This window comes from Cinclus cinclus, chromosome 1 (genome assembly GCF_963662255.1).
Source record: "Cinclus cinclus chromosome 1, bCinCin1.1, whole genome shotgun sequence".
NCBI lineage: Eukaryota > Metazoa > Chordata > Aves > Passeriformes > Cinclidae > Cinclus > Cinclus cinclus.
Genome location: NC_085046.1, coordinates 19,632,561 through 19,648,449, shown reverse-complemented (window position 1 = coordinate 19,648,449; position 15,889 = coordinate 19,632,561). Strand labels below are relative to the sequence as shown.

General features: G+C 35.4%; 1 protein-coding gene across 1 annotated transcript in view; it reads left to right on the top strand.

Annotated features, from left to right (window-relative positions):
* Positions 1–15,023, top strand: part of LOC134052837 (macrophage mannose receptor 1-like) — a 34,153-nt gene extending 19,130 nt beyond the window's left edge. Inside the window, exons 16-30 of the mRNA XM_062507539.1 lie at positions 941–979; positions 1,086–1,249; positions 2,319–2,386; positions 2,722–2,822; positions 3,552–3,694; positions 4,819–4,924; positions 5,700–5,896; positions 7,424–7,526; positions 8,189–8,421; positions 9,551–9,716; positions 11,161–11,313; positions 12,773–12,889; positions 13,152–13,319; positions 14,409–14,444; positions 14,824–15,023. Coding sequence (XP_062363523.1) covers positions 941–979; positions 1,086–1,249; positions 2,319–2,386; positions 2,722–2,822; positions 3,552–3,694; positions 4,819–4,924; positions 5,700–5,896; positions 7,424–7,526; positions 8,189–8,421; positions 9,551–9,716; positions 11,161–11,313; positions 12,773–12,889; positions 13,152–13,319; positions 14,409–14,444; positions 14,824–15,023 — 1,994 coding nt within the window. The remainder of the gene's footprint in view (positions 1–940; positions 980–1,085; positions 1,250–2,318; positions 2,387–2,721; positions 2,823–3,551; positions 3,695–4,818; positions 4,925–5,699; positions 5,897–7,423; positions 7,527–8,188; positions 8,422–9,550; positions 9,717–11,160; positions 11,314–12,772; positions 12,890–13,151; positions 13,320–14,408; positions 14,445–14,823) is intronic.
* The last annotated feature ends 866 nt before the right edge of the window (positions 15,024–15,889 follow it).

Genomic DNA, 15,889 nt, shown 5'->3' with positions numbered 1-15,889 from the left:
TCCCGGTAAGTTCCTTTGTAAGTTCTCACCTGCATAATCACCACAGCTAAAAATCATTAGCAAAAGTGTCACTGGTTTCTGTTTACTGTTAAGTAGGAGTGGCATATGAAGGGCAGAAATTACAGCCTGAAGAAACTGCCATCATTAGTCAGCAGTGAATGCTGAAAGATGCTGAAATAGAATACTTCATATTTCCAGAGCAGATATATTAGGGATTTTTCTTTTAAATCTTGTAACCATTTCCTTTTTAAACTTGTAACCAATCATAAAATAGATTATTTTAAAAAGCTGACATATTTCTTTTTCTAATCCAAGCATATGTTCACACACTTAATAAAATGTAATTACATATACAGCAACAAAAACATTGCAATAAATTCCTATGGGAAAAAAAACCAGAGCCACAGAATGGTTTGAGTTGGAACGGACACTAAAGATCATCTAGTTCTGATCCCTAACCTTTGACAAGACTGCTCGAAGCCCCATTCAGATTGCCTTGAGATTATAAAGGTGACATTCATTTTACATTTTATAGCTCTTGGCCTTGCATGTTTGGAGAAACATTGCTCCAATATCACACTCCATGTGATGTGGAAATTTTTTGTTGAACTTATTTTTCAAAAAGTGGTAATGCAATTCTTATCAAGGCAGCGACACAGAAAAAAAAAATACTAAAAAAATTTAAATATAAATTATAAACATAAATTATAAATATTTGTCAAAAAGCAAAACTTTGTTTTGTATTTGAATTTCTTGTTGAAATAGAAGACAATGTCCATAAAGAATTGTTCAGTCTACCAACACTGGAATATTTTCTCTATTTAGTGTTTTTTCAGAAACAAGTATTCATTCAGACTGATTTCCACTGATTGAACACTTATACTGGCTCAATGTTTGGGAAATATTTGATACCATTTTTTCAAATCCCATTTCATTACAGGGACGCCCTTGAAACCAGAACCTCTGGGTCCTTCTACCAGTAAGATTCTGTTTATTTTCACTTACCTAAAGGGTGGCATGATGTAACACCACCAGCTTTGTGTAAGAACTGAGAAGGATACAGAGATTTCTCTTCTGTGTTGCAGCATATGAAGTCACAGAAGATGGCTGGATTGTAAAAGGAGATAAACAGTATTTTTTCAGCTCAGAAAAGACCTCTATGGACAAAGCCAGAACATTCTGCAAAAACAATCATGGAATTCTTGCTACTATTGGAAATAATAGTGAAAGAAAATTTTTGTGGAAATACGTAAGGGGAAATTTTGTTATGTTATACACTACATGGTTTACATACACCCTTTGTACGTATCCTCTGCTTGTGAAGTAAAGAAGAATGTGCTTGTTGCATAGCATTACCAGTTTTACCAAATATTACTACTACTAAAATTTTATTAGGATTAGGTTTAAATATTAAATGAAAAAATATTTATTCTACTAAATGAATCTTCACTTCAGGAAAAAAAAGGAAAAGAATTTACTGTTTGCTAGGATGGGTATATTCTTGTTTATTCTAGTCTGAATAGAGTTCTGAGCAAATACATAAGGAGCAATGAACAGGCAGAGTAGGTGTATTCTCAGAAAACCCTCCTTCTGACAAGGTGGTTGCCTCTTACCTGAATATCATATACTAGAACCCAGTACGGATGCACAGAGATGTGAGGTAAATGCCAGTGTAGCTTTGATGGTCCTATCTCATGGCCAGGTTTCTCTCCAAAACAGCTTTTCAGAGAAAGGTTTAGACTGGTGTGGGTTGGTAATTCCAAAAATCCTTCATGGATTAGTTTTCCTGTACCATGACCGAAGCACAGCAGGGGAATGCTGACAACTTAAGAGCATGGCTGGTACCTCAAACCTCTGCCACAATCCTGTTTGGTTTGCTAATCCCAACGTAGCCACACACACACCTTTCTGAGTCACTCTATTTATTAGATATTTGCTTTTCTTGTGTGAGAAACGACATGACAGGAGAAGAGCTCAGTCAGATTGAGACACAAGAATTACATAGCTGCTTAAAACAAGGAAAATATCAAATTTTATTACTAAGTGTTTTTCTTAAGTCTTCTTTGACTTTTTCTTTCAAAATTGAGAGCAGAACTTTGAAAGCTTTGATCATACCAGTAATTCAGGCAAAAATGGGAATGTGTCAGTAAATATAATAAAGCAAAACTAAGTTGTATGGTATCTGAGGTGACTATAAACAATCTTTTAAAGAATATGCATTAATTTCCTCACTTCCACAATACAAAATTTACACTTTTTTGTATTAGATAGCTAATAAATATTAGAAAACATTGATTGAAATATATTTTTATGTTTAGATCTTAAAAAATGGCAAACTGAACTCATATCTCATAGGATTAATCCAGAACGCTGATCAACAGTTCAGGTAGGTAAATTAAAATCCATAAAGAGCAGTTTTAGGAACACCGTACTGCCAGAGTTCCTTCTGGAGGAACCACTGCAAAGGAGTTAAATGCAGATTCAGAGTGTGATAATGAATGTTGAAATGTGTGCTCTCCCTTGGATTAACTACATTGCACAAACACAGTTCTAAGTGGAATTTTTGTATGCTATGACTATGTTGAAAATATCTGTTAAAGGTATTTTTGTCTTTGACTTGATATGCAGTTGTAATTAAAAAAAAATATTTTTAGTATGTTAACGAAGATTTTACTCAGCTGTTTAATGGACATTGCCTCAGCAACCACTGCTGTTTTTCAGCTGGATGAGTGGAAGCCCTGTGCACTATGCAGCTTGGGCACACGGTGAGCCCAACTTTGCACAAGCTCAAGAAAATTGTGTGGTTTTAAATAAAAAAGATGGTGAGTTACAAAACTCTGGTTTTTAAACTCATTTTATGGGCACTGCTCTTCTAGTGTTAAAAATGTCTTGCCAGTTTTCACCTGTTGTTTTCCAGCAATTTTGAGAAATATGCATAATTAAGAATAATGATTGTACCCGAGGTATCTTCAGGAAAAATAACGTCCATAAAAGTGGAATGCTGATTTTAACAAGGAATGCAGCAGCAATTTGATCACTGATGGTTTAAGCTGCACAAAGAAAATATACTATTCAAATCAGCAGCAATGTTAAAAAAATAATTATAAATTGACAGCAGTTATTTTAAATTTTTTCTTAGTAATAGAGAATATTTTAATTTTAAAATGACAGTTTTATAATATATTTTTGAATAATTAGAGGATTTTTAATAAGAAAGTAGCTAGCAAAAACATAGAAAATACATGGAGTTTCACATTCTGCACTCACACAGTGCTAAAGCATTACTTTATACCTGCATCTTTCACTTCAACAAAGCTATTTGGGAGGGTTCCACTGAGAGGCCATCTCATCTGGCCACTTGTCCCCCAGTCACAGCAGGACCAAAGTGCCCCTGCATACAGTGATAAGGAGAGGTAGAGTTGAGCTAATGCAGGTTATCCCACATTCCCAGGCAGATTGCTTCTAAACTTAAAAGCACAGAAACCAGTGCATTTTCCCACAAATTTCAGTCTTATTCAGTGTCTTCGTACCTAAACTTCAATTGATTTCAGGCTTGTGGAATGATGTCAGCTGTGGTTTTTCCAATGGCTATATCTGTGAGAGGCACAGAAGTTTTATAAATGCAACCCTCCCTTCAGCAGTACCTTCAACTCCAGGAGGATGTCCTGCAGATTGGATTTTATTTAAAAATCAGGTATGATACTTTCATCTAAGCACAATGATATTACTGCTTGGGAAGGTACTTCAAGATATACGAGAGGCCTTTTGTCTCTCTGACATCTTTTGTCAGTTGCATTAAAAAATCAATCCGTTGGCTAATTACTGCAAAATGGTGGATTTACAGATTTTTAATAGTTTTCTTGAGAAGCAGCCACCTGAGGCACATTGGGAAAACTGTTACATTGTATAGATGTTACAAAAAAATTGAAAAAGTGAATTAATCTGAGAGCACCAGGCATAGCACAAAATCAGTTATTTGAGATGGAACAAATCAGAAATAAGACAATTTTTTTTTTTTTCTGAACAAGCTTCAATGTAAAGCTTGACTTTTCCCAAAAGGGACGAAATTGATGTGCTTAATAAATGAGGGTTCTATTTCCTAATATATACAGTACTGTTCTGAAAGCACCCATGGATATCACACCAGGTGAGCTCATGCCAGGTTGCAGTCATCAAAGTTGTTGTTTTCCACAAACCTTGCAAGATAATTCTATGACTGTGGTACTGGCACAGCACAGAGCAGAGGATGAGCTGCAAACATGGAGAGGGCACATGGGGGACGCTCATGATTATCAGAGCCTGTCAGGGTGAATATGTACTGGTAATGTGATGGTAACACACTTTTTAAGAAATTAGTCATATACTTCCATTAATAAAAGAGCTGTACAATAAAGAAGGCTGGATACACTCAAGAGTACTCTGACCATAGACACTAGGCAAAAAAGGTTTTTCAGAAAGTTCCACAAATTCCTCAACTGGGCTGGGTTTTTCCTATAGAGTCAGCACTTTGTCTTTTACTTGTGGTGGTGTATGGCTTCTTGAAATCTCTGAGTTAGCTAAAACATTAGATTCCCATCAGACTCCTACCATGGTTTGTAAATAGCTATTTGAGCTTTGTTGTGACTTTCTCAATCCTTTGCAGAAAGACAGAGAGCAAATTTAAAACTTGTAAATGTTTTGGGCTTGGGTCCAGATCCAAGTTAACTTTGAAAAAATAATTTGAGGGTCTGAGTTAGGCTGATTTTTACTTAAACTAGTGTAATTCATACCTAAATTCTTTGTGCTGTCACTCTAATGTCTATACTTATTTTTTCCCAGTGTTACAAATTTTTTGGCTCTGGCTATGATTTTTGGAGTACTGGAAGAAGAGTTTGCAGGAGCCTTGGAGGAAACTTGGCAAGCATACCTAATGAACAAGTTCAAGGTATAGTGCAACGTCCCCTTAGGTAATAGAGAGCCTTTGCCCTGTATGCAGTGGACATTTCCTGCAAGGAAGGCAAGCATCAGTATGTAAATAGACGCTTTTTATAATTTGTATACTCAACACTGGTTTTATGGCCATGGCATGAAATATTTTTATAACTGAACAATCTGTTTGGGGCATGCTAGTGATGCTAAGGATTGCTTCCTCATGTTTCATGCAAAGTGTCTTACATTATCTATAGGCAGGAATTAGGATATAATTAAAAATCCAGATCTGGCATTTGTAGATTTAGGCACAGAGAAGAATACAGAATGCATGGTCTGTTTTTTTCATAAATAGAACGGGATATGCTTCTATACCTCTGCCTAAATTCTGCAACTTTAGTAGAATGTCAAAGAGAGCCATATTTTCACCTTGCCTACGTTCCCTAGCTTCCATTTGCGTCTGTACATAGCCATATATTTCCATCAGCTTATCCTGACAGCTGAAATAAGTGAACTCATTAAATATCATGGTGGTCAGACAGGATTTTTTTGTTTCTTTCATATTTTCAATCTTGCTTCATTGCTCCCAAATATTTTGATTCTTTGAGATTTTTCATGGGCAAGGGCTTGGCATAACTTTGAAATAATGGACTCAGGTAAATTTCTGATCAAATGTAATTAAAATGTTTTTACAAGACTGTAATGAAAAAAATAGCTAAGTATTTGTTTATGAGTTGACGTTTTGACTGACCACGTGACACATTAATTTTCTCTGTTGGCTTTTTTCCTAGCTTTTCTCACTTACCATTTAAAGGATGTTTCAAATGATCTTTGGATTGGCTTGAATGATATAATCAGTGAACTCGACTTTGTTTGGTCTGATGGAAGTGCTATGTCATATACAAACTGGGCTAAAGATTCCCCCAAACTTGTAGAACCTGTTTTGTATGACAGTCTGCATCCAGAAGATGGCCAAAATCGGCAACAGGTAAATATTGCTCAGTGTTAACCACCAAGTCTAAATCTGAGGAGCAATACCAATTCCAGTAAGCAGCTCACTTCACTACATTGCCCCAGCCTTCTCTATTGGTTGGTCATCTATCTTTACACTGGCACTAGACATAAGACTTTCATTGTTTCAGTATTCTAGCTATCTCAGGGCATAAAATGGCATTACTGTAATTATGTCAAAGTATTTGACAAAATTGCAGCAATGGACAGATTGAATAAAGATTGGATAAACTGAACAAAGCTTTCTTTTACATAGTAAATTGTTATTTTTTTCAGAGAATATAAGTGCAACACTAGAATTTTAGAAGTTAACACACAATTATTTTCTTGTCTATTAAGGAAAGAGGAGAGGATGCAAGAGGAAAGAGTTCAGCATTTTAACTTCTTCTATTTTTAAAATTGTAATTTAATTACTAAGGGCCAGTAGATGTCAACTACTTTCCAATCCCATCAAACCCTCTCCACTGCTAGCACTGAAATTAAACCTCATAATGCTGTAAATAAAATAGCATTATACACAGTAATACCAATAACAGACTGATTTCCACACCCACATTGCCTATCTTGTATTTATTTCTATATCCTGCTTTCCAAACTTGCCCTTCACAGTATGTCATTCCACTCACTGTCCATTCTCACATCACTGTGGTATCCATACCTTTAGAGAAGCCAAGGATTTGGACAACCAACTTAATCTATACTGAGCCAATTTTTGTTGTTCTTGCCCATGTAGCCATTGGTCAAGGCATGCAGGAAGACATAAAATGACACTGCACATCCATAGCTCCACTGCAGCTCTAATAACACTAGGAAATACCAAGCAGGAAAAAAAAACATGCAAAAAGGTACATGCTACTTTTCTCCTTCACCATCAAGACATTAGCAGCTCTCTCCTTCAGAGGATCCTTTTCAAGGACGAAAGGCTCAACAATTACCCCATGGCAGCTTAGAAGAGGAGATCGCAGCTTGTAATAAATTTGACATTTCAAATTTAAGATGATTTCATATAGCTGAAAGAGAAATTCTAAGAACTAGAGTTGATGAGAGCTCTGCCAAGGACTGTAATCTAGGTGATTTTGTCAAGAATCACCACTATTTACAGCTGTCTTTGCAAGACCTGCATTTCATTCTTATTCAAAATGTTACTGATAGTCAGTCATATTTTGGGATAGATAATGTAGAATAAAGTTCTTGAAAATAATAACGTTTTTCAAGTATTTCTCTTGGAAAATAACTCAATACACAGTCAGGCTGAGCTGAAGAGTGTACAACAGGGGACCTGGCCACCACAAGGGAGGTCAGACGGGACAGAGAAGGATGAATAAAAGGTATTTCTAGAGTGGTAACACACCCTACAACATCAGAACTAAAAAAAAAAAAAAAAAAACCAAAAAATAAAAAGAAAACAAAAACAAAACCAAAAAACCCCTGAAACTACTCAGTTATAGTACTCTATTTTATAACTTCTAATATCTATGTACATTCTTTCCCTTATTTCCAACAGTTTGATTGTGTTTCTCTGAAGAGAGGTCCTGCTTATGACACAGGAAAATGGAATAATGAGGAGTGTTATAAGTACAGAGGGTATATATGCCAGAAGGATAGTGGTGAGTTCTGTATTGTTAATCTTGAAAATGATAACACAAAGATTAAAACAAATGTTCTTGTTCAACATACTTTATTTCAGTTTGGTTTTGGTTTTGTTTTGTTTAATTTTGTTTTGGTTTTTAGGTAAAGGATCAGTAAAACCTAATGGCCCATCCTGCCTCCCAGTGTTATTAGCAATGATTTTGAGAAAATATAGCAGAATATAGGAAAACTATTTTACTTTTGAAAGTGTAATTGAATAGATGAAGCCCTCAAACATTTTAATTACATATGTTCATAATGATCTATAGGGTATCAAAACTGGTCAGTTTAACACTTTTCCATGTAAACCTGACAGTCATTAAGCTGCAAAAAGTATCTTAAAAACAGGCAGGGCAGGTGTGATATTTTTGAGTGATGGGATAAATTTACCTCTGCAATATGAAATACTGTGCATTTACTGTTTCAAAATTATCAGAGGTCGAAAATACATTTATTTTATTGGAACTGTTGTTTTGATGTTATATTTTATTATAAACAGCTAAGAAGAAGATGCTTCATTCCATTAGTAATTTTATATTAGGTTTGTAAATAATGAAGATGATAGTCAATTGCTCAAGCCAAATATGTGACTCCAGATTTAGCTGCTCGTGGGGCATTTTTTTTCCCCTCTTTCCTACAGATCCTGAACTCTTTAAATCACCAGCAACAGTGCTGGACTTTGCTTTTGACCATTCTAGTGGGATTAGCTATTCTGTCACCCATTCCAAAATGAACTGGGAGGAAGCACACCAAAACTGCAATGACAATGCCTCAGAACTTGCCAGCATTTTAGACCCATATAGCCAGGCACTGTTGTTCCTACTCGCAAAGGAATATGGAGAGCCTCTGTGGATTGGTCTTAACAGCAATATGGTAAGAACAAATGCATTATGTACATGCAGTCAAGCTAACACAGGGCCCGATTTTACTTTATACTCTAACCTTGTTGCCCATTGGGATTTCTGCCAGTGTAATGCTGCAAACAGCCTGTTACATCAGTGTAACAGCCATTTGCACTGAAATCTTCAAGTAAGACTCACACATAGACATTTCCTTTAGCCAAGGAAATGTTCCTGTAAAATCAGTATACAACAGCTTAGTGTGTTGTGTGCAGTAGTTTAAAGTGTATCAGATATAAATCGTAAAATTTCCTACATTTTGAGTTGATTTTAGTCTAAGAGTAATTCCAGGCACAATACATCCTGCTCTCCTGCCATGTGTTTATGTCCCTCAGTGATCAGTGACAAGCTATCAGAGGTCACAGACCTGACACTTAAGGAGGAACGATTTTTATGTGTGTGTGTTTATGCTCACACATTTTACTAGAGTGGTCTTATTTACGGTAGCAATAGCAAACTACAGCTGTGAACAGAAACTGTGGTAAATATTAGTAAAAGGAATATGGAGGCTATATCATATGGAACATTTAATTTGAAAATGCAATCGGTGTAATTGCATTTAATTATGCAATTAGAAGTTAGAATATTATGGAAAAATAATCCTTTCTGTTTGTGAGATGTCTACATCAGTTGTATGACAGGAGAGGGTGAACATTTGGATGGTAGGTGTGTTTTGACATGCTGCGCTCTTCATCATGAATCACAGTCACGAGAACTACAACAAAAGCAATCAGAGCTGCTTAAGAACACTCCCACACACACTCCCATTCCCCATGCAGACGTCTGGGTGGTCATACCAACATGATGTCTTATCTGCTTCTAGTTTTATGCCTTCCCTCATGTTCCCATTTTTCCCCCCTTTCATTTCCCAGTGCTTGAAAAATACTCTGAATTAATGTTAGATTCTTTTAACAGGCATTCACATTTGTGAACTTAGTCAGTGTGCATTTTAGTCAGTTAGCATTTACAAGCTTAGAGGAAAGGGCACTAGTAAGCAGATGATTATACACTGGTTATGTGAGAGTCCTCTCTCTTGAGGATCCTGTATAGCAGCCATGTCACCATATGCAAACATGAAATTACCATATGGATTTTGCTTCCAGACCAATGGAAAATATCAATGGATTGACAGGTGGAGTTTAGTTTACAGCAAGTGGGCCAGTGGAGAACCCAAACAGACATTAGCATGTGTCTACCTAGACACTGATGGCAACTGGAAGACAGCTTCTTGCGGGGAAAAATTATTTTCTGTCTGTAAAAAATCAGATGGTGAGTAACTCCATACATGTGTCTTGGCTAGAGGCTATATAGTGCAATAAGGCACTGGAAAAATACTTTGTTAATACACCAGTATGCAGGAAGACAGGATTACCTAACTAGTTCTGAGTATTGACATAAATTATTTCCAAAGTTAATTATATCATAGTAATTACAAAAAGCCTAAGAAACAAAGGATTGAATATTCACATTTTTAAACCATTCTATAAGAAAAGTAATTCACTTGCTATAAGATCTGTTTTTATTATTCATTATATGAAGTTCCATATCCAGTTTGGGGTACCAAAGTTTGAAAAGCTTCTCAACTAGGGTTTTCAGATGACCAGGTAACAATAACTTTAAGAAAATACTGGGGTTGGACAAAAGACTGAGAAAACAAAGACTACAAGAAACTGTATTATCAATGCTAAATATTAATAAATGAGCCTTAAGGGATGCAATTTATTTTTCCATGTGTCTGATATGAGTTGGAAAGGGGTAAAAGACTCAAACACAGCAAGGAAAAACCTTCTACTTTTATCAGTACAAAATAATAAATAAATACTTTAATAAATAATAAATACTTTAATAAATAATTTATTATAAATAAATAATATTTAATAAATGCTTTAGACAGATCATCAAATCTTCATTGCTACAGCTTGCTGTACAAGAACAGACAGGACTAATATCTGTTAAGAACAATATATCAGCTTCATGCCACCTGCAAGCACAAAGATGAAGTAAATAACCTCTTGGAAAGTCTTCCAAGCACAAACTTGTATAATTTATTTGGAAATAAATATAAATATGATTTCAAAATTTCACTATATTTGTGAATCTTTCATCTTTGGGGAGGATCTTGAATCATTAGAAAATTTAAAATTACATTCCAAATTGCGTTCCAAGATGTTTCAATTTGACAAAAATCCTCGGATTTCATATATAATACCTCTTTCCACTTTATGATTCTGGAAATCTCATTTGAGAACTAGTATTCCTTATCAGGGAAAGAAACAGACTGTAAAAGACTAACAGGAAGAAAAAGTAATCTGGCAGAATACATAATTTACATTCCATCTGCATTTATCTACCCATTCAAAATCTTCCTATTATATCAGTCACTATGGAATGTATTCAGGATGCAGTTTAATAAAAAACCTGCAAGCAATGCTTAATTATACCAACGCTTTCATTCACAATCAAAATTTCAACTGTAAGGTTTTATAAGGTTTTGATACTGTCAAATCATATTGATAAATAAATATGAAGGAAAATATTGTCTCAAACAGAAAGTTAGAACCTTATTCAAGCTCTTCTTAGAACAGGCTACATTTCCTCTAAGACTACAAACCTAACATAGTAATTTAGTTTTGTCATACTAGTATAATAGGAAAAACTAGTTATATCAAAAAAACTGGACTCCAACTGATCTCCATAACTGATGTCTTATCAGTAATGGCCCCTACTGAACCCCCACAACTTCCTGGAAAATGCCCTGAATCAAGAGGACACAAATCTTGGATACCTTTCTCTGGTCACTGCTATTACTTTGAGGCCACCAAGAAAAGAAGTTGGTCTCAAGCTCATGAAGAATGTGCCCGACTAGGTGAGTGTTTAGTCTTAGAAAGACTGATGATGTAATTCAACACATAAAATAATGGATAATATTGCTAAGCAAACCTCAAATTACCTTAAAACATCACATTTCTTTTTTTGGTTGCTTTTCTGAACAAGCTTTAGCACAATAAACGTAACCTTTGTCAGACAGCAGCATTTCATGTATCAGGTGAAATAGGAGTACCTCAAAAATATGAAGTTCCTACTAGTTTTATGGCAAAAAAGAATTAGGTAGGTAAATAAACACTTTTAGAGACCCACTAACACACAGGCTACAGGATTGGCTTTCCCATCCCCAAGCAAAAGGGACTCCACATACAGTGCAATCTGGAACACACAGGTGATAGGATAGTTGTGTTTGTTAGTTCCAGGGCACAGTTCATTCAGTGGATCTCAGTGGCTGGACAACAAATGAGATGAAGGAGCTGTTTATCTTTCACGAACCAGCAAAACACACCCAGCCACGCAGTTCCTGCTCTGGAGCTCTTCTTTCTGTGCTGCTTTCATGGAAATAAGTGCAGCACATTCATCAGGGAAGGGAAAAGACACTTTGCTCCACATTTCTGAGAACTGGTGCAATACAACACATATTTCAGTGTAAGAATAACATTTCTAAAGGCACTTCCTCACAGATCTGAAAACACTGAATAAACAGAAAAAGCACCTTTGTCAACGCATTTTGCTCTACAGCTGTAAGACAACAGAATTCTTGGAGAGGCTTTGTAGAAAGATACACATCTTTCACATAATCACATAAATCACATAATTACTACAAAAAGTAAACATTACACTAATAGTCAGGATGAAAGGTTACAATTGGACACTGCTCCATGTCCTAAATTTCTACACTTTTTCCTGCCAGTTACCCACTGGCCAGGCCAGGAAGGCGATCATTTCCTTGTGTTCCCAGCACAGCTTTGTGTATTTGCAATGCCAGGGTGTATGACAATTATAAATCAACTTCTGGACATCTTCTGGACTGCAGCTTCCATCTTCTGACACATCCTGCATAACCTGTTTATCATCAGGCACTGCCAAAACTGCTGCCCAGCCTCTGATGAGGGACAGAGCTGTAGTGGCAACAAGCATGGTGGTGCTTACATCACATGTACATGTTTCAGCTTACTAGCACCACAGTCTGGGATGTGGCCATGCCTGTCAAAAAGTATTGCAGGAGAGTAATTTTTCTTCTCTAAAACAGAAAAGACTGAAAAGATCCAGAAAATTTCAGAAAATCCATATCTTTGTGCAGATTCACATGCATACAACATGCAGTCATGCTCAAAAAAAAAAAAAAACCATACAGTGATATAATACCTACAACAAGACTAGTGAATAATATAGAAGAGTTGGTGTCTTTTATATCCTTTTGCATAATTTTTTGTGTGTTTATTCACTTGATCTCTAAGAAAATGAGAACTGTTATGTGTTCCTTAATATTTTTTCAGGTGCTGATTTGGTATCAGTAGGAGACTATAGTGAAACAAACTTTCTGTCAGAAACCATTAAGATACTCCACGGAAAATCATTGAACTTTTGGGTAGGGCTAAAGAAAGGTGACAGAGGTAATATCTTTCATCATATGTTACCCTATCAAATGAAATAACACATTATGTTGAAATGAAATTAACTTTGTACACTTGAAAGTACATATATAGATATAAATTACACAAAGTTTATTTCAAAGTATGCTTAAATGTGCTTAAAATTATAATTGTAACATTTTACTAGCTATTCATGTTATAAATTTTTATTTTTTCCATTAAAACTCATTCTATTTGTCAAAACCCATTTATTTTTTACATATATGTTAATTTTTAATATTAGGACAGTGGGTATGGACAGATAAATCTACAATGGATTTTGTCAACTGGCAAGTGGGAGAACCATCAAATAAAAGGCTTAAAGACTGTGGAGAACTATGTGCATTATCTGGCTTCTGGAATGCCAACCTCTGTTCTTTCAAAAAAGGATATATCTGTAAAAAAAATAAAAGTAAGTAGTATTTCTAGTATGTTAAGGTTAATAATGTCTAATAATGTATTTTCATCGTACAACACAGAAATGTAAAATACTCTAAGTTTGCATGCAAAACCAATTGACTCTAATGCACGATGTGGCTGCCTAAATACTGACAAGTCCCACCTGGCTTCCGACTGCTTTCCCAGAAAGCTGCATCCCCCCTATGTCCTCTAGAACTACCATCAGCCCTGTGCAGCCATCATCAATACTTCACACCCCTGAGTTTAGGCAAAAGCTAAGCTCAAAAGCAACACTTTGAATGATTTCAGCTGAGTGTACTCTCAAACAAAATCTTGTTCTGACAAGTGCAATGCAAACTGTCTTGTAGAAATGCTGGAATTGGTGATTCCTTTCCTTACTGACTACTGATCTGATGGATTACAGGGATACCATGACAAAAATTCTTGTGGCACTCCTTATGTACAGTATGATAGAATCATGTTTAATAAAATGCAGGTAGTATCCTGAAAGAAAAAATATCACCTGTAAGAAAATGCAGAAGTTTGATTACCAACTGAGATAAAATCAAAGTAGTCCAGAACACGGACATTTTGTTTGGATAACTTGCTATTTCCGTTCACCTCTGTATTACCTGCTAAGTTCAGGAAGAGCAATTACCATAGGAACCACATCCACATGGAATGGTTATCTCTGACAGAAGGCCCATAATAGAAAAGTCTTTTCAGCTCAAGTAAAAAAAAAAGCTCATGATTCACCACTAACACCCAAGACCTCCTTTCAGGAAACACCTTAAAATTACTAAGGATCCTTTGGGGAGTTTCTGAGAAATAAATGTATTTGAAAACACTTTTTGAAATAACAGAAAACTGTCTCTACATGTTGCTTGGGGTATCATAACTGAGGAAATCAGATGTTCTTAGGATGAAAGAGCCAATCACCCCACTAGAGTTTTACACAGGTTTAGCTCCATCTCTCTGGGAGAGTGATTATCACCAACACATGAATTCAGGGGGAATTGTCAGAAACACTGGGACTTAGCAACTTTAAAATGCCTTTTTTTTTTTTAAGCATTCAGAATAATTTTTTTTTTCCTTTCAAAAGCTCCTGAAAACAAAGAGATGTCAACAGAAAACACAGGTAAGCATATTTCATTTTAAGCAAAATAATAAGAGCATGTTAAAATAAAACAGGAATATAATCCCATGGTTTCTCAGTATTTGTTTTGAGAGTGTTTAAAAATAAAAAGTCCATAAACTTTTATTCTGGATCTCAATATAAGACGTAGAGATTATCCTGAAGTAAATATTGATTTACTTTTATGTTTTAATATTGGGCTTTGATCAGATTTAATTATGTTTTGTTCGGTGTTCGTAAAAAACTAAAATCAACCCAATGCTGAACTGAAAATCTACATCCACATTGATTTTTTTTTGATTTCTCATTATAGAAATTTCATTTATTACTAGATTCTGAAATCTTTTAACCTCAAAGGTTATTCCATTGTATATCCTTACAGAAGAGAAAATGGAGAAAGTACTTTCTGCTGGCATCATATGGCTGTTTGCTCTTCTAGCCCTTTCTATAGTTGGAGCTGGAAGTATAATTTACTTCTGCTTGAGGAGGAAAAGACAAAACCTGCAACATATTTCAACCAGAATGACTGGATCAGAAGCAACTGTGGATATTCAAGCAAAAGACACACATTCAGAGATGTAGTCTGACCAAATGCCTATATGACCCAATTACCAAAAATCAGGGTATAAATCAGTGAAATCTCACCCCAGCTTTGTGTTTTCCTACCCAGACAATAGACCCCTTTCTTCTCAAGTACACAGCTCACAGATTTATATAAACACACACAAAGGCCTTTCAGAATTCCTTCCCAAGTGTTACAGAGTTATTTAGTCTGGGGAGTGTATATGTGTTTTTCATATAAATGAGTATGGCTCAAAAGTTGGCTCCAGAGGTGTTAAAGTGAAAGTTTGACAGATATTTACTGTGTGAATTGCTTTATTTAGCTTAGTGTAGAAATTCCCCCTTTTTACACACATGGGAAATCTTTACTCATTACTTTAAATCGTTTTTCCCTATGTATTGCTTCAGTGGTATCTAGACTATGATGGGAATCACAGAATTAACTAGACTGGAAAAGACCTTTGAAATCATAAAGTCCAAGCTATGACACACTGCTCATTTCAGGTTTTCAGCTTCATGGTTTATGACATTATCTTTTCATTCATGTAAAACCTGTTATGATACCTGCATCTGTGCAATAAGTATTATTTGTGTATTTTAAGAAATAGAAAATTGTAAAAAATTTGAAGAGGCTCATTTAATTTTACCTCCAGTATGAATTTTTGAATGATGCCATTTCCTATGGCCTTGCACTATCCTAGTATTCTGCAAATATCTTTTTTTTTTCTACAGTCCAAATTAATAACAAAGATAAAACAGGAGATCACCTTGCCATTGGGTTCTATTTCAGTAATGATTCTTCTAGCATGCAGAATTGCCCCTTTTTAAATCCAAGCATGTATAATAAATGGCTGTCTTACAGTGCATTGTATAATTCATGCTGCAGA